Source organism: Castor canadensis, chromosome 9 (genome assembly GCF_047511655.1).
Source record: "Castor canadensis chromosome 9, mCasCan1.hap1v2, whole genome shotgun sequence".
Lineage (NCBI taxonomy): Eukaryota > Metazoa > Chordata > Mammalia > Rodentia > Castoridae > Castor > Castor canadensis.
Window position 1 is genome coordinate 56409822 of NC_133394.1, and position 23509 is coordinate 56433330.

General features: G+C 34.4%; 1 protein-coding gene across 14 annotated transcripts in view; it reads right to left on the bottom strand.

Annotated features, from left to right (window-relative positions):
• Bltp1 (bridge-like lipid transfer protein family member 1) overlaps positions 1-22840 on the bottom strand; it is a 230242-nt gene extending 207402 nt beyond the window's left edge. For 12 of the 14 annotated variants that reach the window (XM_074041672.1, XM_074041678.1, XM_074041671.1 and 9 more), the window contains exons 1-7: positions 22700-22838; positions 21447-21541; positions 17244-17373; positions 14897-15013; positions 13844-13922; positions 12672-12736; positions 4371-4551 (exon numbers count right to left, since the gene is read on the bottom strand). In XM_074041672.1, the coding sequence (XP_073897773.1) occupies positions 4371-4551; positions 12672-12736; positions 13844-13922; positions 14897-15013; positions 17244-17340 (539 nt within the window). In that variant the 5' untranslated portion in view covers positions 17341-17373; positions 21447-21541; positions 22700-22838. Of the gene's footprint in view, positions 1-4370; positions 4552-12671; positions 12737-13843; positions 13923-14896; positions 15014-17243; positions 17374-21446; positions 21706-22699 lie in introns of all 14 variants that reach the window. The other 2 variants (XM_074041666.1, XM_074041667.1) reach the window with 2 other exon arrangements.
• Positions 22841-23509: the final 669 nt, after the last annotated feature.

Consider the following 23509-nt stretch of genomic DNA (forward strand, 5'->3'; position numbering starts at 1 on the left):
ACTAGTGTCAGGTAGAGATGAATCAACTTGGTTTGTAGCACATTTGTACATCGAAGCAATGCTAAGAATTTCTCTGTATAGCTATCCTTATCTCAACTAGCAAAAACGCTTTGTCTTATTATCGCTTATGTCTTCTCTTCAACAAAATTAGAGATAATGGCAGAACAGGTACTGCCTGGAAGCGAGGGGGGTTTCGGGGGAGAAGGAGGTAGGGGGGAGGAATGGCTCAAGTACTGTATGCACATGTGAATATATAAATAAAAAAAAGAATGAAGATATAAAAAAAAAACAGACATGTACACAAAATGAAATAGAATGGAGAGCACCAAAATAAATTCACACACTTAGAATTAATTTTTTACAACAGTGCCATGAACACACAATGAAAAAAGAACAGTCTATTCAATAAATGGTGAAGGGACAAGTGGATATCCACATATAAAAGAATTAAGTAAGACTCATCTCGCCATACAAATTGGAACTCAAAACAGACTAAAGGCTTAAAAGCACTATCTGAAATTAGAAGAAAACATAATGAGAATGCTCCATGTCATTCTCTGAGCAAGGAATTTTTGGACATGATACTAACAGCATACGCAACAAAAACAAAAACAGACAAATGAGATTACATGAAACTAACTATGGGATTGCATAACCATGGAAACAATTACCAGAGTTAAAACACAACCTAAGAAATGAGTGATAATACCTGCAAACCATACATTGGATAAGGGGTTAATATTCAAAATACATCTGGGTTCATTTTTTACTCATCTTTCTTGCACACCGTCCACATCTAGCCAATCACTGTTTTATGGATTCAACCTCAAAAATGTTTCTGGAATCCATCCACCTCTCTCTCTTCCCTCTGCTACCAATATAGTTGATGGTGTTCTCATCACTGAATTGTTTTTCCTTTTTGTTTTTATTTGTGCTATTGTTTTCATTTTTGAGACAAGGTCAGGCTATGTAGCCCAGGTTAGCCTTGAACTCTAGAGATCTTCCTGCCTTCAGCCTCTAGAACTACAAGTATTTGCCAGGAAGAGCTCAGCCCCATTTGACCTGAATTGTGAGAGTGTCTTTCTATCTGATCTCTCTGCCTCCAGCTTTATCACCCTCCAATCACAACAGAGGTAAAGCCAAATTTCTGAGTCCTGGATCCTAACCTTTTGATTCTAATTTATGCACACCTCAAGTAATCCACTTCTGCCACAGCAGGTGTATTGTAGTCATCCTTTCTCTGTTCTATATTCTTTTCCTCCTCTTTTGCCTAACTTATTTACCCTTCAGGTCCCAGTCCTCTCCTATGAAGCCCAAAGAATTCTATTCTTGCCCCAATGGCAACATTTCTTGCCTATATATTATTCTACTAGGCTATAAATTCCCTCAGTACAGAACAACTGTCATATTTCCAGTATTCCCAATACCTCAGCTCAATACCCAGAACATAAGAAGTATCTACTAAGTATTTATTTGAAGAGTAAATGTCTTCATTACTTTCTTTAAAAGCAAACATTTTTCTGAGGTGAGAGAGACAAGGTTAGAGTTAACATAAACTGTTAGAGAACAAAGACTTCTTAAATGGTATAGGTAATCTGAATGCTAGCCACAGATGATGTTTCTTAAATTCCAAATTTTATTTGAGGTTTTTTGTAAAACTGTATGACTTTTTAAATCTGTATCATTCTAATTTTAACTTATCCTTTTAACTATAGATTCTTCTTTCATTTATATTTTCCCTTTACTGTGTCTAAAAGTTTTTAAAGAAATTTTCATTTTCTAGAAGAGGTAGGTCCATAATGAGGCATTCCACTTAATAGTGACTTTCTAATTTATATATGGCTTATTCCCTAATATTCATACCAAATACTATGTACAGACTCTTATACCTACTTTTAATACTACCTAATCTTTCCTTAGAAGTTCATACTGCAATGTGTTTCTGTGCCAGCATTCTCCTCTTCCTTATCTCAGGAAGAGGTGTCCTTCCTTTGCAAGATACCCTCACCAAAACAGTTGGTTTGCTTTCCTTACCTCACTCAAATCCTTCCTCCATCAATCAATAATGCTCAGGACTATCTCAATGACACACACAGGTAGAAAAAAACCACTTCCTTAATTAATAATCCCTGAAGTAAACATTTCCATCTCTTTTCTGTAAACCATGGGAAAAGGAGAGAAGGAATCTAAACTATGACCACCCATTGTTTCCTCAGGACTGACTCATTTCTAAGTCATTTTATTCAAGCATTCTTCCTCATCTACAAAAGTACTGTATAATGATCTAATAATCAAATCTGCCCTCTCTTACAATTTGGTTTTCTCTAAATTCTATATCATTTCATCACTTCCTTCTTAAAATTTTTCCTTGATTTTTGTACTATTCATTCTTTTATCTATCTGTTCCTGTTCTGTCTCTTGCCCTGTCAACCATATATATGAACAAAGATATGTAATATTGCAAATTTTTTTAGGACAAATAGAGCCTTTTTAAAATTTTTCTTTTGTAAAATTCTCTTAGTTCATTTATTGTATATACTTAAGGTATAGAATATTATTTTGACATAGCCAATGAAATGATTACTATATAATTAAGGATCATAATATATCCATAACCTTCCATAGTTTTTTGTTGTTTTATATCAGGTTGCTTTGTTTTTGTTTGTTTGGGTTTTTTTTTGTTTTTTGTTTTTTGGTTTTTTTTTTGAGGTGGTAAGATGATCTAAAATCTACTCTCTTGGCACATTTTCAGCATAGGATATTATTACTACAATCCTCATGCTATATAGTACATCTTTAGAATTTATCATCCTACATAACCACAAGCCTTTACCCTTTGACTTACCTATCTCCATACCACATAATTTTTAATCAAGAAATATAGCAGGATTAAACTCATAAATCTCTTAATGACTCCTATTCAACCATTAAACATATAGTCAACAACAGAAAATGTGTCAAAATGCTTAGGCTATAAAGTTGAGTTACAAGATTAAAACCTATAGAACTTGTAATATCACAATGCTGTGAAGTTATGTAAAACAATACCTCCCAGATCTTTATCTAAAATTCTGACCTCCTTTCCTGAAGTTTCACATCTTTCAGCAGAATATTCTCACTGGAATATCTCTTAGTCACTCCAAATTCACTCCAAAATATAAAACTCAACTTGAAGAGCTTACCCTTTAGAAGTACTATTATTTCCTTCGCTTATCCTTCCTCCTCCATCTCACCTTTACAGATAATCGATAAGTAAAGAATTTTCATCTCTACATTACAAAAATACCTAATAGAATGTAAAGCTGTGTAAATACTTTTAATATTGTATTGTTTAAAGAATAATACCAAGAAAAAGAATCTACATTTTCAGTATCATAATTTATATTTTTGACTGCTTTTGATCTGCAGTTGGTTGAATCCATGGATTCAGAACCAACAGATATGAAAAGCCAATTATACCTCTTAATTCCTTACAGCCTTTCTCAACTCCCTGAGGCCAATACTTTCCCTACTAGCCCTGTATTTCCAACTATGTTTACTTCTTTCTCATTTATTACACTCTAGAGCTGATCAAATATTTTCTGTAAAGGACCAGATAGGAAATATTTTTGGGTTTGTGGTTTATACATTCTCTATGTCAATGAATCAATTCTGCAACAAAAGCAGTCATAGACAATATAAACAAAGGGGTGGGATTACATTCCAAGAAAGTTTGATTTACAAAACAGTTAATGGGCTAAGTATGCATTGTACATCTAAGGTTGCTGGCCCTTCTATAGAATATTTGTTAAAACACAAAAATCTTCAAGATATACTGAAGCACAAAAAGTAAATTGCAGGACTGGAGGTATGGCTCAAGTGGTAGAGTGCTTGCCTAGCAAGTGTGAGGCCCTGAGTCTAAACTCTAGTATGCACTATATTAGGCCACATACGATTTTTAGACAGACACAAACTAAATCAAATGTTTTCATATATAAACATTTTACATATTCAATATACATACATTCAAAAGGATAAAAATCAAATTAACAGTAATTATTAATGTGAAAGGAACTAGAACTAAAGAGTAAGTATAGTAGAAAAAGACTTTTTTAAACATTAAATAATTCTGTATTACTTTACTCTTTAAAAGGTTACATAATTATTTTTTAACTAAAGGTTTTAGTTAATTTACAAATAAAGATTACTGGGCTGCTGGAGTGGCTCAAGCAATAAGTCTAGTCTAGTAAATGTGAGGCCCTGAGTTCAAATCCCAGTACCACAAAAAAAAAACAAAACAAAGATTAGATTCTGATTAGGTGACAGCTTCAATGATATTCTAATAAAAGCAAATACTAAATGTTGGATAAAAGTCAAGTGTGACATTGAACCTTTCAATTTTGGACTGAGTTCTTCCATTTTCCCGAGTTTTATCATCATCTTTCTTGGGTGGAATTATTGTTGGTTCCAAACCAAACAACTCTTGAAGGCGTCCATAAAGATTTGAGCGATTGTAGACATGAAATTCAAAGTCATTAACTGTGATGTATAACCTTGTTTCTGCCTTTGGATCTAAAAGATATCAATTACAAAGAAAAAGTTTCAGTCAGCTTTTTAAGAACTTTATCAAAGATTTTTGTCAAATATTGTTTCACAAAGTAACAAATGATTTATTTTAAAATACATGTTTATGACATAGAGAAGAATATTAACATAAAAATACTGACAAAAGAAAAAAACTGATGTTACTGTTACATTTCATAATGTAGCACTTTAAATACAACCTGAGTTTCTAGATTCTGGTTAAACAATAACAAAAGTTAAAAATTTTTTATGCTAAAAACACAAGAGAAAGTGTCATTTACAGGACAAGTGTAATTCAACTATACTATACTAAAATATATATACTAAAACGTATTTAAGTATAACAACATTTGAAATTCTGCATAAGATTTTTCATAAACATTGTTTTTTAAAAATTTACATAATACTAACACAGTCTATGAACTGTAAAGATCAAATAATAATCTTCTTAAATGAAAGACATAATTATAATAAGCATAAATAGGAAGCCAGATGCTGGTAGCTAATGCCAGTAATCCTAGCTACTTGGGAGACTGAGATCAGGAGAATCACAATTCAAGGCCATCCCACGCAAATAGTTCATAAGACCCCCATCTCCAAAACAACCAGAGCAAACTGAACTAGAAGTGCAGCTCAAAAGTAGAGCACCTGCTTTGCGTACAGTATGGGAAGCCCTCAGTTCAAACCCTAGTCCCAGCAAAAAAAAAAAAAAAAAAAGTATAAATAGCAACACAAGTTAAATATGCCTTATCTGAAATGCTTTGGACTAGAAGTGTTTCAAATTTTGGATTTTTTTTCAGATTTTGAAATATTTCCAATGTATAATGAGATGTCTTGATATTGGGATCCAAGACCAAACACAAAATTCACTTGTGGTTTCATATACACCTTATGTACATAGCCTGTGTATAATTTTATAGAATATTTCTGTGGTACCTGCAGTTTGACAGACCCATCGTATGATGACAAGTGAGGACTTTTCCATTTGTGCCATATCAGCACTCAAAAATGTCTAGTTTCCGAGCATTTCAGATTTTAGATTTTTGGATTAGGCATGCAGAATCTGTAGTAATTCATGAATAAATCTATAAAATAATGGATGGGACACTTGTTTCTACTAAGGAGATAATTTAAAGTCATGTATCCCTTGTCAGTCAGAGTGTCTTTTTACCTGAAATGAAAATCCCACGTTTTCTAAAACAGCTCTTTTTTAATCTTAATCTATTTTTACTTCCACCAAATTTAATTAAAAACTGATTAAGATCAGATGAACAGAAAGAAAAGATGAATTTTTAAAGTGAGTGAGAATTGTTATTTTTATCCTAGTAGTCAAAGCTACAATTTAAACAAGTATATACCCTTCAGTAAGATGCCAAATGTTGTCAAAATTATTACTTTTTTTTGCAGAAATATATGAAATGTTGACTATCCAAACAAAAAAAAATTTTAAACTAATAAATTTGAAATACAATTCCATTTGCATTTTTTAAATAAACTAAGGAAAATGAATCATCAATATTTATCTACACATAGTAATCCTGTTACTTGTACTCCAATCTTAGATTATTTCATTACTTCCTAGGACAACTAAGAAAAAAATGATAAAGCCAATCCTTCAAAAAAATTATTATAAGCTGTAATTTTCCAGGTATTTCTTAAATAGTTCTTTGCCTGATATTTCCATCTATTTCTTCAGAATAGCTAAAACAATCCATGAACTATGAGATCAAACATTCCATTCCTCTTCCTTGAGGTCAAATTCTTAAAAAGTCCACTAAATACACATTGTTTTTAATATTTAACAAAGTACTTCAGCTGCTGAAAGTAATCAATATGATCACTCATTTGAGACAAGTAAATCAAACTCTTTTATCACTCACTACATTTAAACCTTTCCTTGGTGATCATCCATGATCGTTACCCAGACTGCCAAGGTAGAATACCCAACCGTACTCAACATCTCCAATTTTATGTATAACAGGTTTCTGGAACTTCACGTGTATAACCAAATACCTGATTTTCCCATCAAAGCCTATTCTATAGTATTCCTCAACTTACCAATAGTAAATATATTTTTTCAATTGCTCAGGACCAAGAGCCTTGATTGCTCTTTCTTTAGTGTCCCAAAGATTATAAACTTACCCTGTCAATTTATAATCAATTCAGCTTGAATCTCAACCTATAGCAAGAACTGAACGGCTTCTTACCACGCAACTCAATTCACGATAATATTCACCTGTTTTATAACAGACTCCTAACGGGAACAGAATAACCATGAAAAGTTCTTCCCAAATACTCACAATAGGTCATTTCCACTGACTCCATGCTTCATTTTTACCAACTCTATCAATAAAGGCTTTTCTAATTTCCCAGGAGCAACTTCCCTAAAAGCCAGCATTCCCTACTCCACTGACACAGCTTTTATTTTCCTCAATGCTGTGTCTTCTTCACTACATGCTTATTATCTAAATTCTCCCAATGTGAAGGAAGCAAGCTAAGGAGACTTATTCACCATTGGATTCCTGATGTCTAGAGCAAAGCTCAGTATACAGGCAAGCTCACTTGAATGAAAGAATAACAAAGCATTTTCCCAGGAGTCATACTTGTAAGTAAAACAAAATATCAACAAGTAGATCTTAATGTTTGAAAATGTAACATATGTAGGCATAATAAATGCAAGTAGACTATTTTTATATTCTCAAATAAATCTATATGACTAGAAAATAATTATAACTGGGCACTGGTAGCTCATGCCTGTAACCCTAGCGACTCAGGTGGCAGAGATAAGGAGGATCATGGTTCGAAGCCAGCCCAGGCAAATAGTTCTGCAAGACCCTATCTCGAAAAACTCTTCACAAAAATAGGGCTGGTGAAGTTGCTCAAGGTGAAGGCCCTGAATTCAAGCCCCAGTACCACAAAAAAAAAAAAAACTATACATGTCTCCAAAGTCATAAACAATTCAACCAAAATTTACCTCAAAATTCATTGAAGACATCTATTTTAAAATTTACTTAACAAACAGTATACCAATGATCCTGCCATATATACACCCTGATCATTAGAAGATACTATAAAGAACAATGGGTGAGCTGCAGAAGTAGCAAGGGGGATTTGCACCTAACTGGCTCTGCAATGATGTATAAACAAACGGAGACTATATAAAATGGAAATGAAATCACACCTATTTTCAACTCTAACTTGCTAGATATGCACAAAATTCTCTCCTTTCAACATAACAGATATAATAAAAATATAACTTCATAAACTTATAAACACCAAGGTAAAATAAATGTATTTATTTCTGAATGTACTTTAATAATACTAAATACCTAATACTAAACACTGCCAAGATCCCTTCAACATTCCTTCTTCTACTTTCCCAAGGAGTTTTTTATTTTTTTTTACATTACCTCCTCTCCTACTAGAATGTAAACTCCAATAGAGAAGTTTAGTTTTGTTTTCCTGTTAAGTTCACTCTTGTATTGCTGGTGCCTAAACCATACATGGTACTTCAGAGATACTAAATGAATATTTATTAAATAATTAAATAAAAATAATAAATGGCCTTGTAAGCTTTAAGTAAGATGAAACAAAATGTAGACTGTACTGAACTATTTTGAGTGGTGCACTGATTTCTCTTTTCCTTCCAAAAAAAATCATTTTGTTGAAGTATTAAATAAGTAGCAAGTTTCTAAGTATTTAAAGAAGCAACTTTTGGTCTTGCATTTTAAGAGAACACTTACCTAACTTTATATTACACCTTTTAAGATTTGTTCTCTTGTTTCTGTTTCACTTGCATTAATAATTTCTAACCAGAGCTATATGATTAAACAGTAAATCAGAGCTCCAAGCCTGATTAATGATCTAATGAAATGTCATGTACTTCCTTCAGGGTCTCTGCCCAGGATCTTTTCTGTTAATATTACAGATTTATGCCATCCTCAGGAGTATTCTATGCAGTAGCACCCTCTATATCTCCTCATCCCTACACCAATATACATACACAGATGCAGAGACAGTTTGCCTAAATGCACATGCAGAGATAGAGACAGGAAAAAGCACACAGAAGTACACATGCACAAAGAGAAATGAATATGCACACATAAGTACTCATGTACAGACTCAGAAACATTCACAATACCAGGCACCCACATACATATACTTTCACAGACCCATAATGCATGTATACAACTACTAGCACATTGAGAGTAGAACCTTCTTCACAGAGAAATACACACAAAGGGCAACTGGTAAAAGTACCCAACACACAGACAGAACAAACATCCCAGCTGAACAGGAACATATTCCCACCAGGGCCATACAACCTCATAAACAGACAAATATCCCTCCTAACCATAGGTACTTCTTTAAAGGCATCTATATCCCACATACAGACATGCACACATCCATGCAAATACACACACAGGAATCCTTTAAAAAAATAATTTGAGGATACCTGAGCTGTACACTCCAGAACTAGACAGAGAAGGTAAATTTAACAGTAGAAAGGGTAGAGAATTGGATCCCTGAGATACCATTTACTGATACTGTATACTAAGGCAAATATTTTAATCACTCTTAAGACTTTTTCTCATCTATAAAATGAAAACACTTATAGGATTGTTGCATATAATAATTAGTTTTCTTCTCTTTGTAGATCAAATTCCTACTAGTCATATAAATTATGTATAGCATCCATGGTTTGCATATTCAGGGATTAACCAATCACAGGTTGAAATATTTGAAAAAGAAATCATGCCTGTACTAAACATGTATAGACATTTTTCTTGTATTTATTCCCTAAATAATATAGCACAACAATTTATAGGGCATTTACATTGCATTAGGTATTATAAATAAACTAAAATTTATTTAATAATGCTTTCATAGAGAAGACTATGTAGGTCACATGTACATAATAAGCCATTTTTATTGATGTTAACTATGATGAAAGCTTGGCAGCAATTCTGCACTTTTGATTTTTTTAAACTGACAAATAGCATCTTGTAATTGTGTTGTAACAATTGTTAAAAGCAGTAAAATGCATTAGGCTAAAATTTCTAAGCAATAAAACAATGCAAAGCAACATTCTTTATCATCACCTCTCCCCTTCTCAGCGTAAGAATAATTTTTGAGATAAAGGCAGAACAGGTTCTGCCTGGAAGTGAGGAGGGGAGGGGGGAAAAGGTGTGGGAGGTGGGTAGGGGGGAGAAATAACCCAAACAATGTATGCACATGTGAATAAATGAATAATAAAAAAAATTTTTAAAGAAAAAAAAAAAAAGAAAGAAAGATACGTGACCACTTATTCAGATTCATATTCAATGACATATCTTCACATGTTAAAAGGCCAAGTCATTCCATTGTTTTCCAAAATAATTGATTAAAACCAACTATCCTAAAACAAAATAAAAGATTTTTGGCAGATATATAACGGGCCTTTGGCCACAACCACCTATAATAAATGATCTCATAATCTAGAGAATACCTTACAACAAATTCTGTAGTAAACCAATTAGACATTTTCTGTTTGCTTTCCTTTGTTTAAAAGATTATACTGGGCAATTAATAAATCTCAATGTACTACTAGCTAAAATGAATCCAACCAAGCTCTATCACATGGAATCTAGATACTTGATCACCACTGTTTTCTTCTAGACGAACAATTCTACAATTTCCTAATGAAAATCTTGACTCTAGCAGAAATAGTCCTTAGTTCATCTTCTTGGAAGGCTGGGCATCTATCCTATCCAGGAATATGCCACTGTTAGGCTTCTAAATTTTCTACCAAAAAATGTTAACAATTCGTAAGTACTGCCTGGTTAATTGTCAAAGCATATGTACCTGCCCTTAATCAGCAAGAAGTAATATCTAGACTTGCTAGTGAATATAGTCCACTATTATATTATATGATCCATGTAATAATTATAGGACCTACTAGTATTATCCAGATTTTGTCAAAAAAAAAAAAACTGTAGCCTATTTATCCAGTTTAACAAACAGACTGTAAGATTAACAGAAGCACAACATGTAAAGGAAACTGTGTGGCAAAGGTAAATCCATCTCTACGAAAAAAAATGGGTGGACTTTACAAACTCAATCAGAAGCAGAAATACTGAGCTTGTTCAAAGTTAAATAATGTGTGAAAAGCTGGGACTGAACTCAAAAGGACTTGGCTCTAAGAATGAGTTTTAGCCATCTATACAGTATAAACAAATAAGATATCATTATTCAAACATCACCTTTACAGCTTATAGCCAAATAAAATACAAAACTAAAAACAAATCAAAAAACCTCAAGAATATTTTCTCCACAAAATTTAACACGGATAATACAGAAAACAGTAACTCAAAATTTATAATTTATTTATATACTTATGAAAAGGCAAACCTTGAAAGATTCTCAATATACTAACACATTGACTATGTAAACAATTTTTTCCAGTGAGAATGCGACAGCAACTATAAGGAAAAGAAGTTAAAATGCTGGATAAGCAACTGATATCCTAAAATCCACAAACTATTACTAGCATAACCATTCTACATCATGGTTGGGAAACCACAAAAGGCTATTTCAAACACCTTCAGAATATTTTATCACATAATAAAACTCTGTTCCAACTTATCTAATGGTAGAACAACTCTAGATGGGAAAATGCACTCAACAATTGCCAAATACTAACCTATTCATAATAGTCTCAACAAGAAACAGTCCTGAATAAGGGAGCTCAAAGAGCAACACAAGGGCAAGGGAATAATAGCAAAAGGAAAAAAGGACCAACAGTGAGGTATCAGTAAAACCTAAAGTAATTTAGGCTGTTTCCTCTGTGATAACTTTAGAAGCTTTTAGGACTTTAACCATATTTTTCTACAGTGATAAAGTTATAACTGATAGTAAGATGACCAGGTGAGCCCACCAAAAAAAGAAAACAAAATTTTAAAAACTCACCAACATTTAACTAAACAGTTCCAAAGTTATATAGATCCTAACCAGCATTTCAGAATCTCAACATGTGGTGCCAGAAGCACAGATGATACTCAAGGCTAAAGAGGATGGAAGGGTCCATCCTCTTCTGATCATATACTCCAAGACCAACCTATAATCCTCTACAACAGCAGTTCTCAAAGTATAATGTAGGAACTTTGGGGCTGAAAATTTAAATTATATCCATAGTATTATTACAGTGGGACATTTCTGACTTTTCCACCATTCTCCCATGAGCAGAGAGTGGAGTTTTTTCAAAGTTTGCAGGATGTATGGTAGGTACTTTGACAGGCTGAATATGGAAGCACAGGTGACTGCATTTTTCCTCTATTAACACAAATATTAGAGAGAACTGTAAAATGTAAAACAATACCACTCTTATTATTTTTCTTTTGTTTTGGAAACATTTTTCTGAGTCAGGTTTTTAAATATATGATGGTTATCAAAATTAATGAACTGAAAAATTTTCTTTAATTGTAAGGCTTATTTTCTAATGGAGTAAATATGAACAGGCAGAACTCACCAAAATAAAAGGTCTTTGGATTCTTCAATAACTTATAAGAAAGTAAAGTTTCCTGAGATAAAAATTTGAGAAGTACTATTCTAGAAAGTCTACTCATGAAGCAAGTGGTATAGTCAATGAAGAGTAGGAAGGTTAGTGGCAGAGCCAGGAACACTTAAACAGTCACGAAAGAAGACTAGGAGAGAAGAGAAAACTATGAAATGATAAAAGCAAACCCAGGTCAGACATGGTTGCATGAGCCTACAGTCAGAGCTACTTGGGAGGCTGAGGTAGGAGAATCACTTGAGCCCAGGAATTCAAGAGCAGCCTGGGAAACATAGCAAGTATAAATAAAGCCATAGAAGCTGAAGAATGCAGGAGACTTAGAAAGGTTAGAATGCCAGAATATTATTATGCCCACAGATTTAACAGAAAGGCTAGAAATGTGGATAAATGAACTTAATCAGGCACTCAGAAAATTACCAAAGGATTTTCAACCAAGAAAAGATAAAAATGGAATTTTGTAAGTTATAAAGCTCTTATAAACATCTACTAAAAGATATGAAATGAAAGCTGATTCTATGATTAAACATTTTGAACACATGAAAAATTGAATAATTACCATGCTGCTTCTGCTTTGGGTTATACATCTTCCACCACCGAAAAATGATAAATCCATCTTGAATTCTAAGCAAAGTAGATTACAAAAATTAGAACATAAGTAACAATTTGAATCCTTTCACATCACTTATTGTAAAACACAGGCAATTGAGAATGAACAAGGAAAAACAGAAAATTATTAAAAATACACTAACATATATAAATACACATCTTTTTCAGAGCTAAGGATTATAAAAATAATGAGTCATAATCTTATAGTTTAAAAAAAAGAATGCATAGCTCCATACTGGGGAAGAAACTTAAATTTATTTTTTAATTGACATAAATTGTATATATTTATCATATACAACATGTCCTACTTAATTAAAATGTAATAATAGATAACATTTAAAAGGAAAAGGAAATACTAACAAATTTTTTCATTTCAAATATTTTTTAAGTAAGTCAATCTTAAAGGGTGATGTTAGCACAAAAGGGAATACTTAAAGACACTCTTTCATTTCTGTAAATTCCCTCTTGTACTTTTTGCTTTTGATTTGGAATTTCAGACAACCATAGAAGTTGGTATATTGTTACAAGAGGTATGAGCATTGCCAAATTCTAGCACTAAGTGAGATATGAACATCTAGCCAAATTCTCTCAACTAATTCAAAATTTTCTCTAAATCATGTTTTCAGAAAAGTAGTTTTTGCTTCAAGCTAACAGTTGAGGAAACATTCAAACACATTATCATTTCTTATCATGTTCAGGTGTGGGTTTCCTTCTAAGAGCAAAATTATCCTTACTAATAGATACTATCTACTTCTATAAACTTCATTTCAAGTAAGGAACTAATTAATGTATGAGAAATATCAACATCCCTGGCCCTTCCTTTGTATAACAGATGTCTATGGGGAATTTTCCAACAGAAATGGTCAAGAGACTTAATGGTCCAAATTTTCATGTACAAATGAAATGAGATTATTCATTTCTACATACCACTATTTGAGAAATTTTTGTCAGTCTATACTTCAGCTAAATTAATTCACTGATGAAAGTATTTTCTAGCAATGAACCAATTATGCTTTTTGACTCGTGAATTATTTGAAGAATATCCTAGTAAATAAAATATCATTCTCAAAACCTTTTTACAATAATTCATGTTTGTTTACTCCATTTTTTTTATTTTGTTACCTAATAGACATGTCTTCTGTAATGTAATAGATTTCACGAACCATGACTTTTCCAGAAAGAACAGAGAAAGAAAAGGAACCTGTTTTAAGAGGGAAAAAAAATGAACAGCAATTAATGAACTGCTTTAACAGTAGAGCACTTAAAACTGAAAATGATGTTAGCATTGAATTTATTCAATAAGTAAATAATCTCTTTGTAATATGCTTTCTATTAATTTCCCAATATAATAAAAACCACCATACGTATCATCACAACGGAGTATGCTACTTAGCAAATATATGAAGAAATTAGTTCAAATAACTGCTTCATATAGATTATGCCCTTAGTTGTATACAGCATTAAAAAAAAGGAGTGAATAATTCACCATTTTTTTCCACTAAATTTGAATGACTGCAAGAATCATTCCTTGACCCATATTAACGGACTGCTACTTATGCTTCAGGGAAGTTTTACTTATGTCCACCAAGATGTTTTCAAATAGGAAGGTTAGAGTGGTTCTATCCATTCATGCCTCCTCCCATTTCACACAGGGTCAGGGCTTTCCAAAGCGCATGGCTTACTAATACACATTCAAACTTCCCACTGACAAGTAGTTGGAAATTAAATGAATGAAGCAGGCCACAAATGAAATATGCAAGATGATCTCAACATATTGATGTTTTGAAGATGAGTTACTTTAAAAAAGAAAAAATATATTCATCCTAGAAAAATCTTCCTCAGATGATAACCTGTTAAGAAATTTCTATTACCATATTTTAAATTTGTCAAATACTTTTAAGGAACATCTTTTATAACAAAAAAAAATTCAAAAAGTTAGTGTAGGGACACTTTAAGAAATAATAATGGGGTAAAAGACATAACCAATTGGTAGCTCATCTCTAGTTATAGAATGCTGCATGAGAAAAATGTTCCCTTTCATTACTTTATATGTCAAGAACAGTAAATTTCCAAAGCTACTATAGATCTAGATATACTATCTATTGATGAAATACAAATTTATAATATACATCCTACTATTACATAGAAGAATAAATTAGTGCTATTCAAACTTACCAATGTGGATATAGCCATGCTTGTATAATCTGTTAAGAACCAGTGTTAAAATAAGCCCAACATTCCGAGAATTGTAATATGTGAGATAAATAATCCAACCACAAGACAAAATGGTAGCTGTTATAAGAAAAAAAACAGAAATGATAAGATTTACTTCCATAAGGGAATATGCCCTCTTATAACTTAATACTTGGAATTTTAAAATCAGAGGTTTATTCTACCTTATCTAACTTTCCTCTTGCAACAACCATTAGCCAGAAAAACAGATTCCAGTAAGATCAATTAAAACAATGTTTTAAGTATCTGCTTTCTTTTTTTCCTGTTTCACTGGAGTGTACTGTTTTAGCTACTAAAAATATATAATGATGTTCTGGGAAGAGAAATCCCATATTTTTCAATATTCAAAAAATCGTCTACCTTTATTAGGCCCCAAAGCTCAAACACAAGTTTATACCCACATTATTTCCAAAAACAGTGGTTACAGCTGTTTGAAAGAAAGAAAACATATTATGACTTTTTTAATCGAAGAAAAGTTAATTATTTTTTAAATCAAATAAAACCTGGTTTTTAAAAAAAAAGCAAGAGGAAGTGAAAATTTTTGTTTAAATTCACATTGAGTGGATCACCTTATACTAAATATTTGCAATAACTGATTCAGCACACAATAACCAACTTTTGAAGAATGTCATTGAATACGCTACAGTAAATGACACTAAATTAGACTAATTTTTCATAAAAAATTTAGTCACTTATAAAATCTATATTTCCCCAAAACTTCTAATTCATGAATATACAAAAGGCCAAAAACAAGAAACCATTGTTTTAGTAAGTTTTCCTTTCTTTGCCCTCCTTAAAAATATGAATCACTAGTTCATAAATAAGAAAAAATAATGTAAAACAATTTAACGTGTGCAACTTTTCAGAAATATGTTAGGTTTTTAACTTTATTTAAAATTATAAAACAGAGATACAAAGTAGTCACTAACTCATAATAAAATGCAACATTTCTTAGACTGTTGATAGCTCTGTTGAAGCAAGTGCTATTATTTGTCCACAAAGGTTTTTTTCTAGGAAAAAAATCTTTTTTCTGTGTATTACTATTGGCTTTTGTTATAGAACAGGAAAATGTAAGAAATTCTAGGTGATAGGAAAGGGGACAGACATGAACTAAGGAAGGAGTCTGCCCTTATTTAAACTTAGAAATTCCCCATGCTGCTTTTATGAAATTATATTTCTTACTAGTATTTGTTCATTTATAATAGTCTGCTTTTGCCAAATAAAAAATATACAACTTTAATGTTAAATGGTTAATCCAATCCTACCTACAAATCATAAAGCATTACAATTCCTCTGTATACACTTCACCTCTACCCATATCCCTTCCCACATCCTATGGTATTATGGAAGAAGTATACACATGCACTCAGGAAAAAAAAAAAAAACAGTTGTGGAATCCATATTAGTGATTTAATGTTTATGAGCCTCAACTGCCCAACATGGCAAAAAGAAAAAAATAAATTCTACTTTCAGAAGGCTGCCCTGAACATTGAACAACATATACAAAATGTCCATCTATAATATCTGGTGCAGAGAAGATATTCAACAAATATCATTACCCTCTTTTTTTTTTTCCTTTCTTATCCATCCTATTTTCCTCTGGACATTACATTCCTTGTGCCAAAATTCAAACTGAATACCATTCCTTCATGAAAACTTAGGGGGCCATAACAGCCTGTGGAAATCTCTCCCTTCCCAGATATTATTATTGTATTTCTTCTTCTCCTTCCTTGATTTCCATTCTTTCACTCATTCTCTCATTCCCTTCCTCCCTCTCCCTTCTCTACCATTTAATTATACACTATTTTAAACTATTTGTAAACCCCTAGAAAACTTCTAGATTGTTATATAAAAACATTATAAATAGCAGAACTCACTGCCAGGTGCACAAGGAGTAAACAGATTAAATGATTACATATGCATTCTATTTTATTATAAAATATACTTAATATGAGAATTTATTACTTCTATAATAAATCAAGTAAGACTGTTTGGGTGTATGTTGAGATAAGAGTGTAATATGATCTGAAACAGGAAAAGTAACCTAACTGCAATGTCTTTTTCCTCTGTCCACCTTCCCTACGTCAGGTAAGGAGGTAACTAAGAAAATGTAAAGAGCATTCCAGAGCAGTTTCCAGAGCAAATATTCAAGTAACAGATACGTTAAAATCTTCTTTCCTAAAAATAAATAAATGGTATTATAAGCATCCCAAGTTCAGAGCTTAAAATCTCGCAGCTATCAATCTGTATGGAATATGTGATAAAGTACAAGAAAATATATTCTACTTACCAACAAGAAGCCAAACAACATTGGAATTGTGTTCTGTAAGAAAATCTTCTAGTTGAGTGATACTGGGGACAATACTGTCATTCTTTCTTTGATCCATTACTGAAGATTTTACAGAATAGCACCTAAGGGTCTAAATGAGGCCAAAGGTTAAATTTAGAATCAGCGAGTCATAAAATTACAAGAGGAATCATGAAAAGAGGGGAAAGTTAATTAATAAATAAGGCTTATTATATCAACTTGTTTACTTCAACAATGAGAATACAAAACACAACAAAGTATGCCCACATTTCTTTCCAAAACATAAGACAGTGGGTCATATTTGTAATGTCCTCATCTCCTCATTCAAACTATGAGTACAAACTAAGGCTCAATTACTAAAAGAAACATCATTCTTTTTTTTTTTGTGGTACTGGGATTTGAACTCAGGGCTTCATGCTTCCAAAACAGGCATCTACTGCTTCAGCCATACCTCCAGTCCATTTTTCACTGGTTATTTTGAAGATGGGGTCACACAAACTGTTTGCCCAGGCTGGCCTCAAACCTGGATGCTCCCAATCTCAGCCTCCCACGTAGCCAGGATCATAGGAATGAGTCACTGGCACCAAGCTTGATTTATTCTTAAATCTAATGAGAAATATCTATCTTAGCAAGGTGTGGTGGTGCCCATCTATAGTCCCAGCACTCACAAGAATAAAGCAAGATTTAGAGTTTAAGGTCAGCCTGGGCTACACGGTGAGACTGTCTCAAAAACAACAACAAAGAATCTACTGCATAATCTTCATTGAGCAAATGATGGAACAGGAAAAATAAGTTGGTTGGTTCCTTTTCCTTACCTTTCCTAACAGTTCAACCTAAAAGCTTTAAGGTGAAGTAAAGTATGGCAGGCATCTGGATGGGAAGAGATGGACAAGGGTCTTACTGACCTAGAACTGGATATCAGAACCTGGTAAGAGTAAATGAAGTATCCACTTGTGTGAAGGTTTATGGAGCAGATACAGCACCTAAAAGTGTCAAAGCTAGAGTGAGATGAGGAGGGCGTATTTGCAAAAAGAGGCTAGGAGCAGTGTGCTGAAGCCTGAGAGGAAGGAGGGCATCTATAGCAGGGCACAGAGTGACAAGAAGCAATACAGCTCAACTTCTCGGAACCTGAGAAGACTGAGAGCCTGAGCAGAGTAAGAAGAGCATCTGTACAGGAAGGTTTCCTGGTGCAGAATATCAGCCAGAACCAGGAAGAAGATATCACACCTGAAAGGGGTAAGTAGGGCATCCATGCAGGAGAGAAATCTGAAGAGTGTATGAGAATAGAAGTGTAAGCAGGATAAGGAGAGTATACCTGGAGGTGGCCCATGCAGTGGGTAGGGGAAGAGGGTTAATCAATTAAATAAATATATTAAGGATAATGAGAACCAAGTTACTCACGTTGTAGGATATATACAGGAGGGAAATTAGAATGAACCCTGGGTGATAGATAAGAACTGGAGATATGGTTTTCAATATAAAGAATTATAGAAAAGAGCTATAAATTTATCTATGTATATATGTGTGTTTGTGTGTGTGTGTGTGTGTGTGTGCATATGTTCACTAACAGGTCTAGAGAGCAGGAACACTCCAGCAAAAATGAATATAGAACTTTGCTTCTAAAAAACCACTTTCTATTGAGAAAAATCCGGGCACAGAAAGTAAAGGTCAGCCTTGTTTTCCAAACAGGAAAGAAGTACTCAAAAACTGATTGGGACATGTGAAAAGGACACAGGGCCAGTTTCAAAAGTCTTCCAAACACAAAATATAAGACAACTTAAAAAAAATGAGAGTATCACATTAAAATTCATTAAATAAAACAGGAATCTGTGAGTCCATACCAATATAAATAATAAATTCTGATGAGCAACAGGATAGTCTTATCACCTCGGAAAAACTCCCCCAAAATATTTATTTAAGACAAAGGAGGAAAAGAGGGACTTTGATTAAAACAGTTAATTGGGTAATCAAAGTAAACAAAATCAGTAACAGAATAAATCAAAATGTACACTTCTTAATACAGGAATACAGTCTTACTTCTGTGCTATTCCTGCCAAAACATGCCTATAACCTAAATATAATCCACCTGGGCCCTCTCTCCTCATGGTTTATTAACAGTAAGAATTGTTTTATTTTCTTGTATCCATAATACTGATAATTTTTAACATAGCCACAATATTCAAATTTATCATTTTAAATGGAATTTTATATATTATTTAAGAACATAACTGATCAACATGTTATGAAACATGCTCTCTATATTTCCATGATTCATCTATATCTTCTTCATTCTTCCTTAATTCCACATTACTCATTTCAAAACTTCTATCTAACATTAGAAAAGAAATTGTGGCAACTGTTTATTATATTAATATACAATGAGAGAAGAGCATGAAATGTTAAGTGGTTGAATCAAACACAGAATGAACCACATATTTATCAACCTTCTTAATTTACCACCACTGCTACTACTATCATTTTAAGAAATCTTTCTGGTTGGTCAATGGATCCTAGGTTACAGTTAGGTGAATTAAGATCTAGCTTTGTATTGTACCCTAGGGTGATTGTAGATAACAACATAATTCTATATTTGAAAAAAGCTGAAAGAAAGGATTTTGAATATTTTCACCACAAAGAAATGATAAATGTTTGAGGAGATAAATATGCTTACCCTGATTTTAACATTACACAACATAAACACATAATGAATTATCATATGGTATCCCGCCAACATGCAAATTTTATGTAAATTAAAAATTTAAGAAGAACATTATTTTTCAAAATTAACTGCCCACAAAAAATTTATAAATACTGTATTCAAGCTATTTTATTTCTCTCCAACTGGATAAAAGAAATAAAAATATCTAACACGGGAACCAGGTGTGGTGGTACACACCTGTAATCTTTGATGTCCTTGGAATCCCAGCACCTGGGAAACTGGAGGAAAAGGTTTGCAAGCTCCAGTCCTACATAAAGTTTATCAAAATCCTAGTTTACCACTGCAACTTGAAGCTATTAAAGATTCGTGATTTATTAACTAATATAAAAGATTATAAATACAATTATCATCTGACTGGTGCTCATTTTCTAATCTTTTACATAAACCAAAAAATCTTTGCATATAAAAATCGAGAAAATATATGAGTTCCCAAAAATGTTGCTTTCTAGAAAATTCACTAGTCTACTAATCTCCAAGGCCATAATGAACACTACTCTATTAATAGTACCTTGAAATAACGACTACTAAATGGCACCAAATAGTACTTGTCAAATGAGCTAAACTGCTTCTTAATTGTTTAACCATATCTTATACTATTCTCCACAGAACTCATAATTTAAAAATATACTTAAAACTACACGTGGTGGTAATCACATGTAATCCCAGCACATGAGAGGCTGGGACAGGAGAATCACAGTCACAGGTCAGTTTGAGATACAGAGCAAAATTCTATTTCAAAAGAAAAAAAAAATATATATATATGTATACACACACATATACACATATAAACACACACATATACATGAACAATATTCTATAATAACAAATCAAAAGTAGACGAACTCATTTTTTTCTCTTTTTCTTGGCAGTATGGGATTTGTGCTTACTAGACAGAGGCTCTACTGCTTCAGCAAAGCTTCCACTCATTTTGCTCTGACTATTTTGGGGACAGGGTCTCTTTTTTGCCCAGGTTGGCCTGGACTGTGATCCTTCTATTTTATGCTTCCCTCCTTCACTGGGATGCCAGGCAAGTGCACCACACCCAGCCTTTTTCCTTTGAGATGGGGGCTCCTGAACTTTTGTCCAGCTGGCCTCAAACCATGATCCTCTGAATCTCAGCCTCCCAAGTAGTAAGGATTAAAAGACAGCACCCAGTTTCATTTCTCTATTTAAAAAACCTTTATAAACATGGCAAATTAAAGAACAAGCAAAAACAAAACACATGTTGATACTTGATAATCAAGCCACAGATTTCTCTGGATTTCTCCTGCCGATTGTATGACACATCAACCAAATATCAATAGTCCAAAAGTCAGGTAAAATGATTTGTAAGTCACATTATACACCATGCATTACTACACCAACATTCCCTGACCACATAGGCAGATTAAGCCAGAAATGAAAAAAAAAGTCAGCTTTTGTCTATCCGAGGTTTAACTAGAAATTATGTTTTGAAAAAATCTTACCAAAAAAATTTATCCAAGTTTTTATTTCCGTGAGTCTGAAGTACTCGGTTTTTTTCTTTCTCTTCTGTTTAGAAGGCCGTTCTGTAGTGTTTCAGCTTAACAAATCCGAAATGAACATTTTAACCACTTATACCAGGTATTTGGCCTTATTAGCAGTGTAACCGTTTGGGCTTCAATGATTTCACCATGAAAGAAACTTTAATTGTTGATCCAATATTACATTTCCTTTTAAGTCTCAAAACGGAAAATATTCCTAAATCTAGAATAAGACCACAATTTCCAAAGTAAGCTCTTCCAAAAGTTTCAAATCACTGTCTTATAGAAAGCACATGAGGTTGCCACATGTTGTTGATGGGTTCTGGAGGAAAAACTCTACCTTTAAAACATACTCAAAAGTGTGGCCTGGGAAAACCTTTTCTATCAAATTTATGCATCCTTGCTGGCAAGAAGGGTGCCTTACTTTCCTTTCTATTCCGGCACCCTGCACACTTTACCAAATGAAAATAGCCTTATAAGCTCTTGAGATGCTAGAATGACAGTATGGCATACAACAGGTGAAGGGTCTGTAAAGGAATCAGATGACCTGGCTGACTCACAGCTCTGACTTTGGACAAGTTACCCTTACTTTAGAGGTATGGGCTTTCATTCTCTCATTTGGAAAGTGGGAATAATAACAGACTTACATAATAGAATTTTTGATGATTAAGTGAGATAATATATCCACACATCTCTCAATAGTTAACACAAGACAGATATTCTGGTTAATTTGTTTGTATTTATACTTTCTCTAGTTAAACTAAATCAGCTGAAAACTTTTACTCTTAGACTTTACAAACCCACGACTGCTTTCCAAGAATTCTTGCCCTTCACCCTCTATTGCCAACTTTACTAAGTCCGGTGTGGGAGTCAGGCCAAGGTCTGAAGGTCTTATGACCAAAAGCCACTGTTTGCACCGAGTGAGGCGCACAAGCACCCATGAGAACCCAAGCACACCTAGCAAGCTAGGAGACCCGGAGGCTGCAAGGCTTCCTCCTCACCTGAGGTAAAGCGACCCTGGGTGAAGCGCCTGCGGGGTCCCCGGGGCTGTGCTCTCAGGCTGCTGGCCGACCTAGCCAGTGCCTGGTACTTCCCACCTGCCCCATGCCTAGCGCGACGCCTGCCCACCTAGCTGCAGAAACGTCCCCGCAGGGCCCACTCCATCACCGGGTCCCCAACCACTGGCGGCCGCAGCCCTTCCGGGTCCCCTGACTCACCCGCGACGCCGGTCCGCAGCTCCGCGTGATGCAGCGTGATGCAGCTCAGGGTAGCAAAGGACAACAGAAGGAGTCGTCACCACAGCAGGCAGCCTAGGAAGCCAAATCTGTCAGAGGCGGACAGGACAGATGCCCAGACGCTCTTGGAAAAGGTACCGCCCACCTGGGCTCGGCCAGGCAGGACCCATCTCCTCACTCAGGCAAGTGCCAGGCGGCCGGGACCTCTTCGTTTGTCTCCGGGGCCCGCGAATCCTGGGCCGTGGCGACTCGGAGCCCAACCCGGCCCCGCGAGTTCTGCCGGCGCCCACACCCTCTACCCGTCGCTCCCGCCGCCGCCCCGGCTCCAGCTTCAGGTAGGGGGCCTGTGACAGCCAAGAAGAGGAGGAGGGGAGGAGCCCACACTGAGGCTGCTCGGCGCTGCGTCAACAGACTACGTCACACGTCAGGGCGACGGCGCCAGGAAATACGTCACTGGAGCCCCGCCCAGGAGCGTGCTGAGCCCAGCGCCACTCCCCTCTCCCTGAGGTGAGGGCGGAGCCTGGATACTGAGTCTAGGTTGCTAGCTAATTTCAAATCACCTTGGTACCCATCCCGAGGGGAAGTTTATGGCCCTCCTGACAGCAGGGGATAGAGATAAGCCCACTTAGGAGAGGGAAGCTAACAAAAACGAGAATCCGATAGGTGGGTGACAGGAAATGCTTTTATAACAATCCATGGAGGAAATTTGATTGCTTGAAATGCTGACACACTGAATCTCTCAAATAAGTGTATCGTATTTTATTGTTGTTGTATTAATGAAAGTGGCTTGAC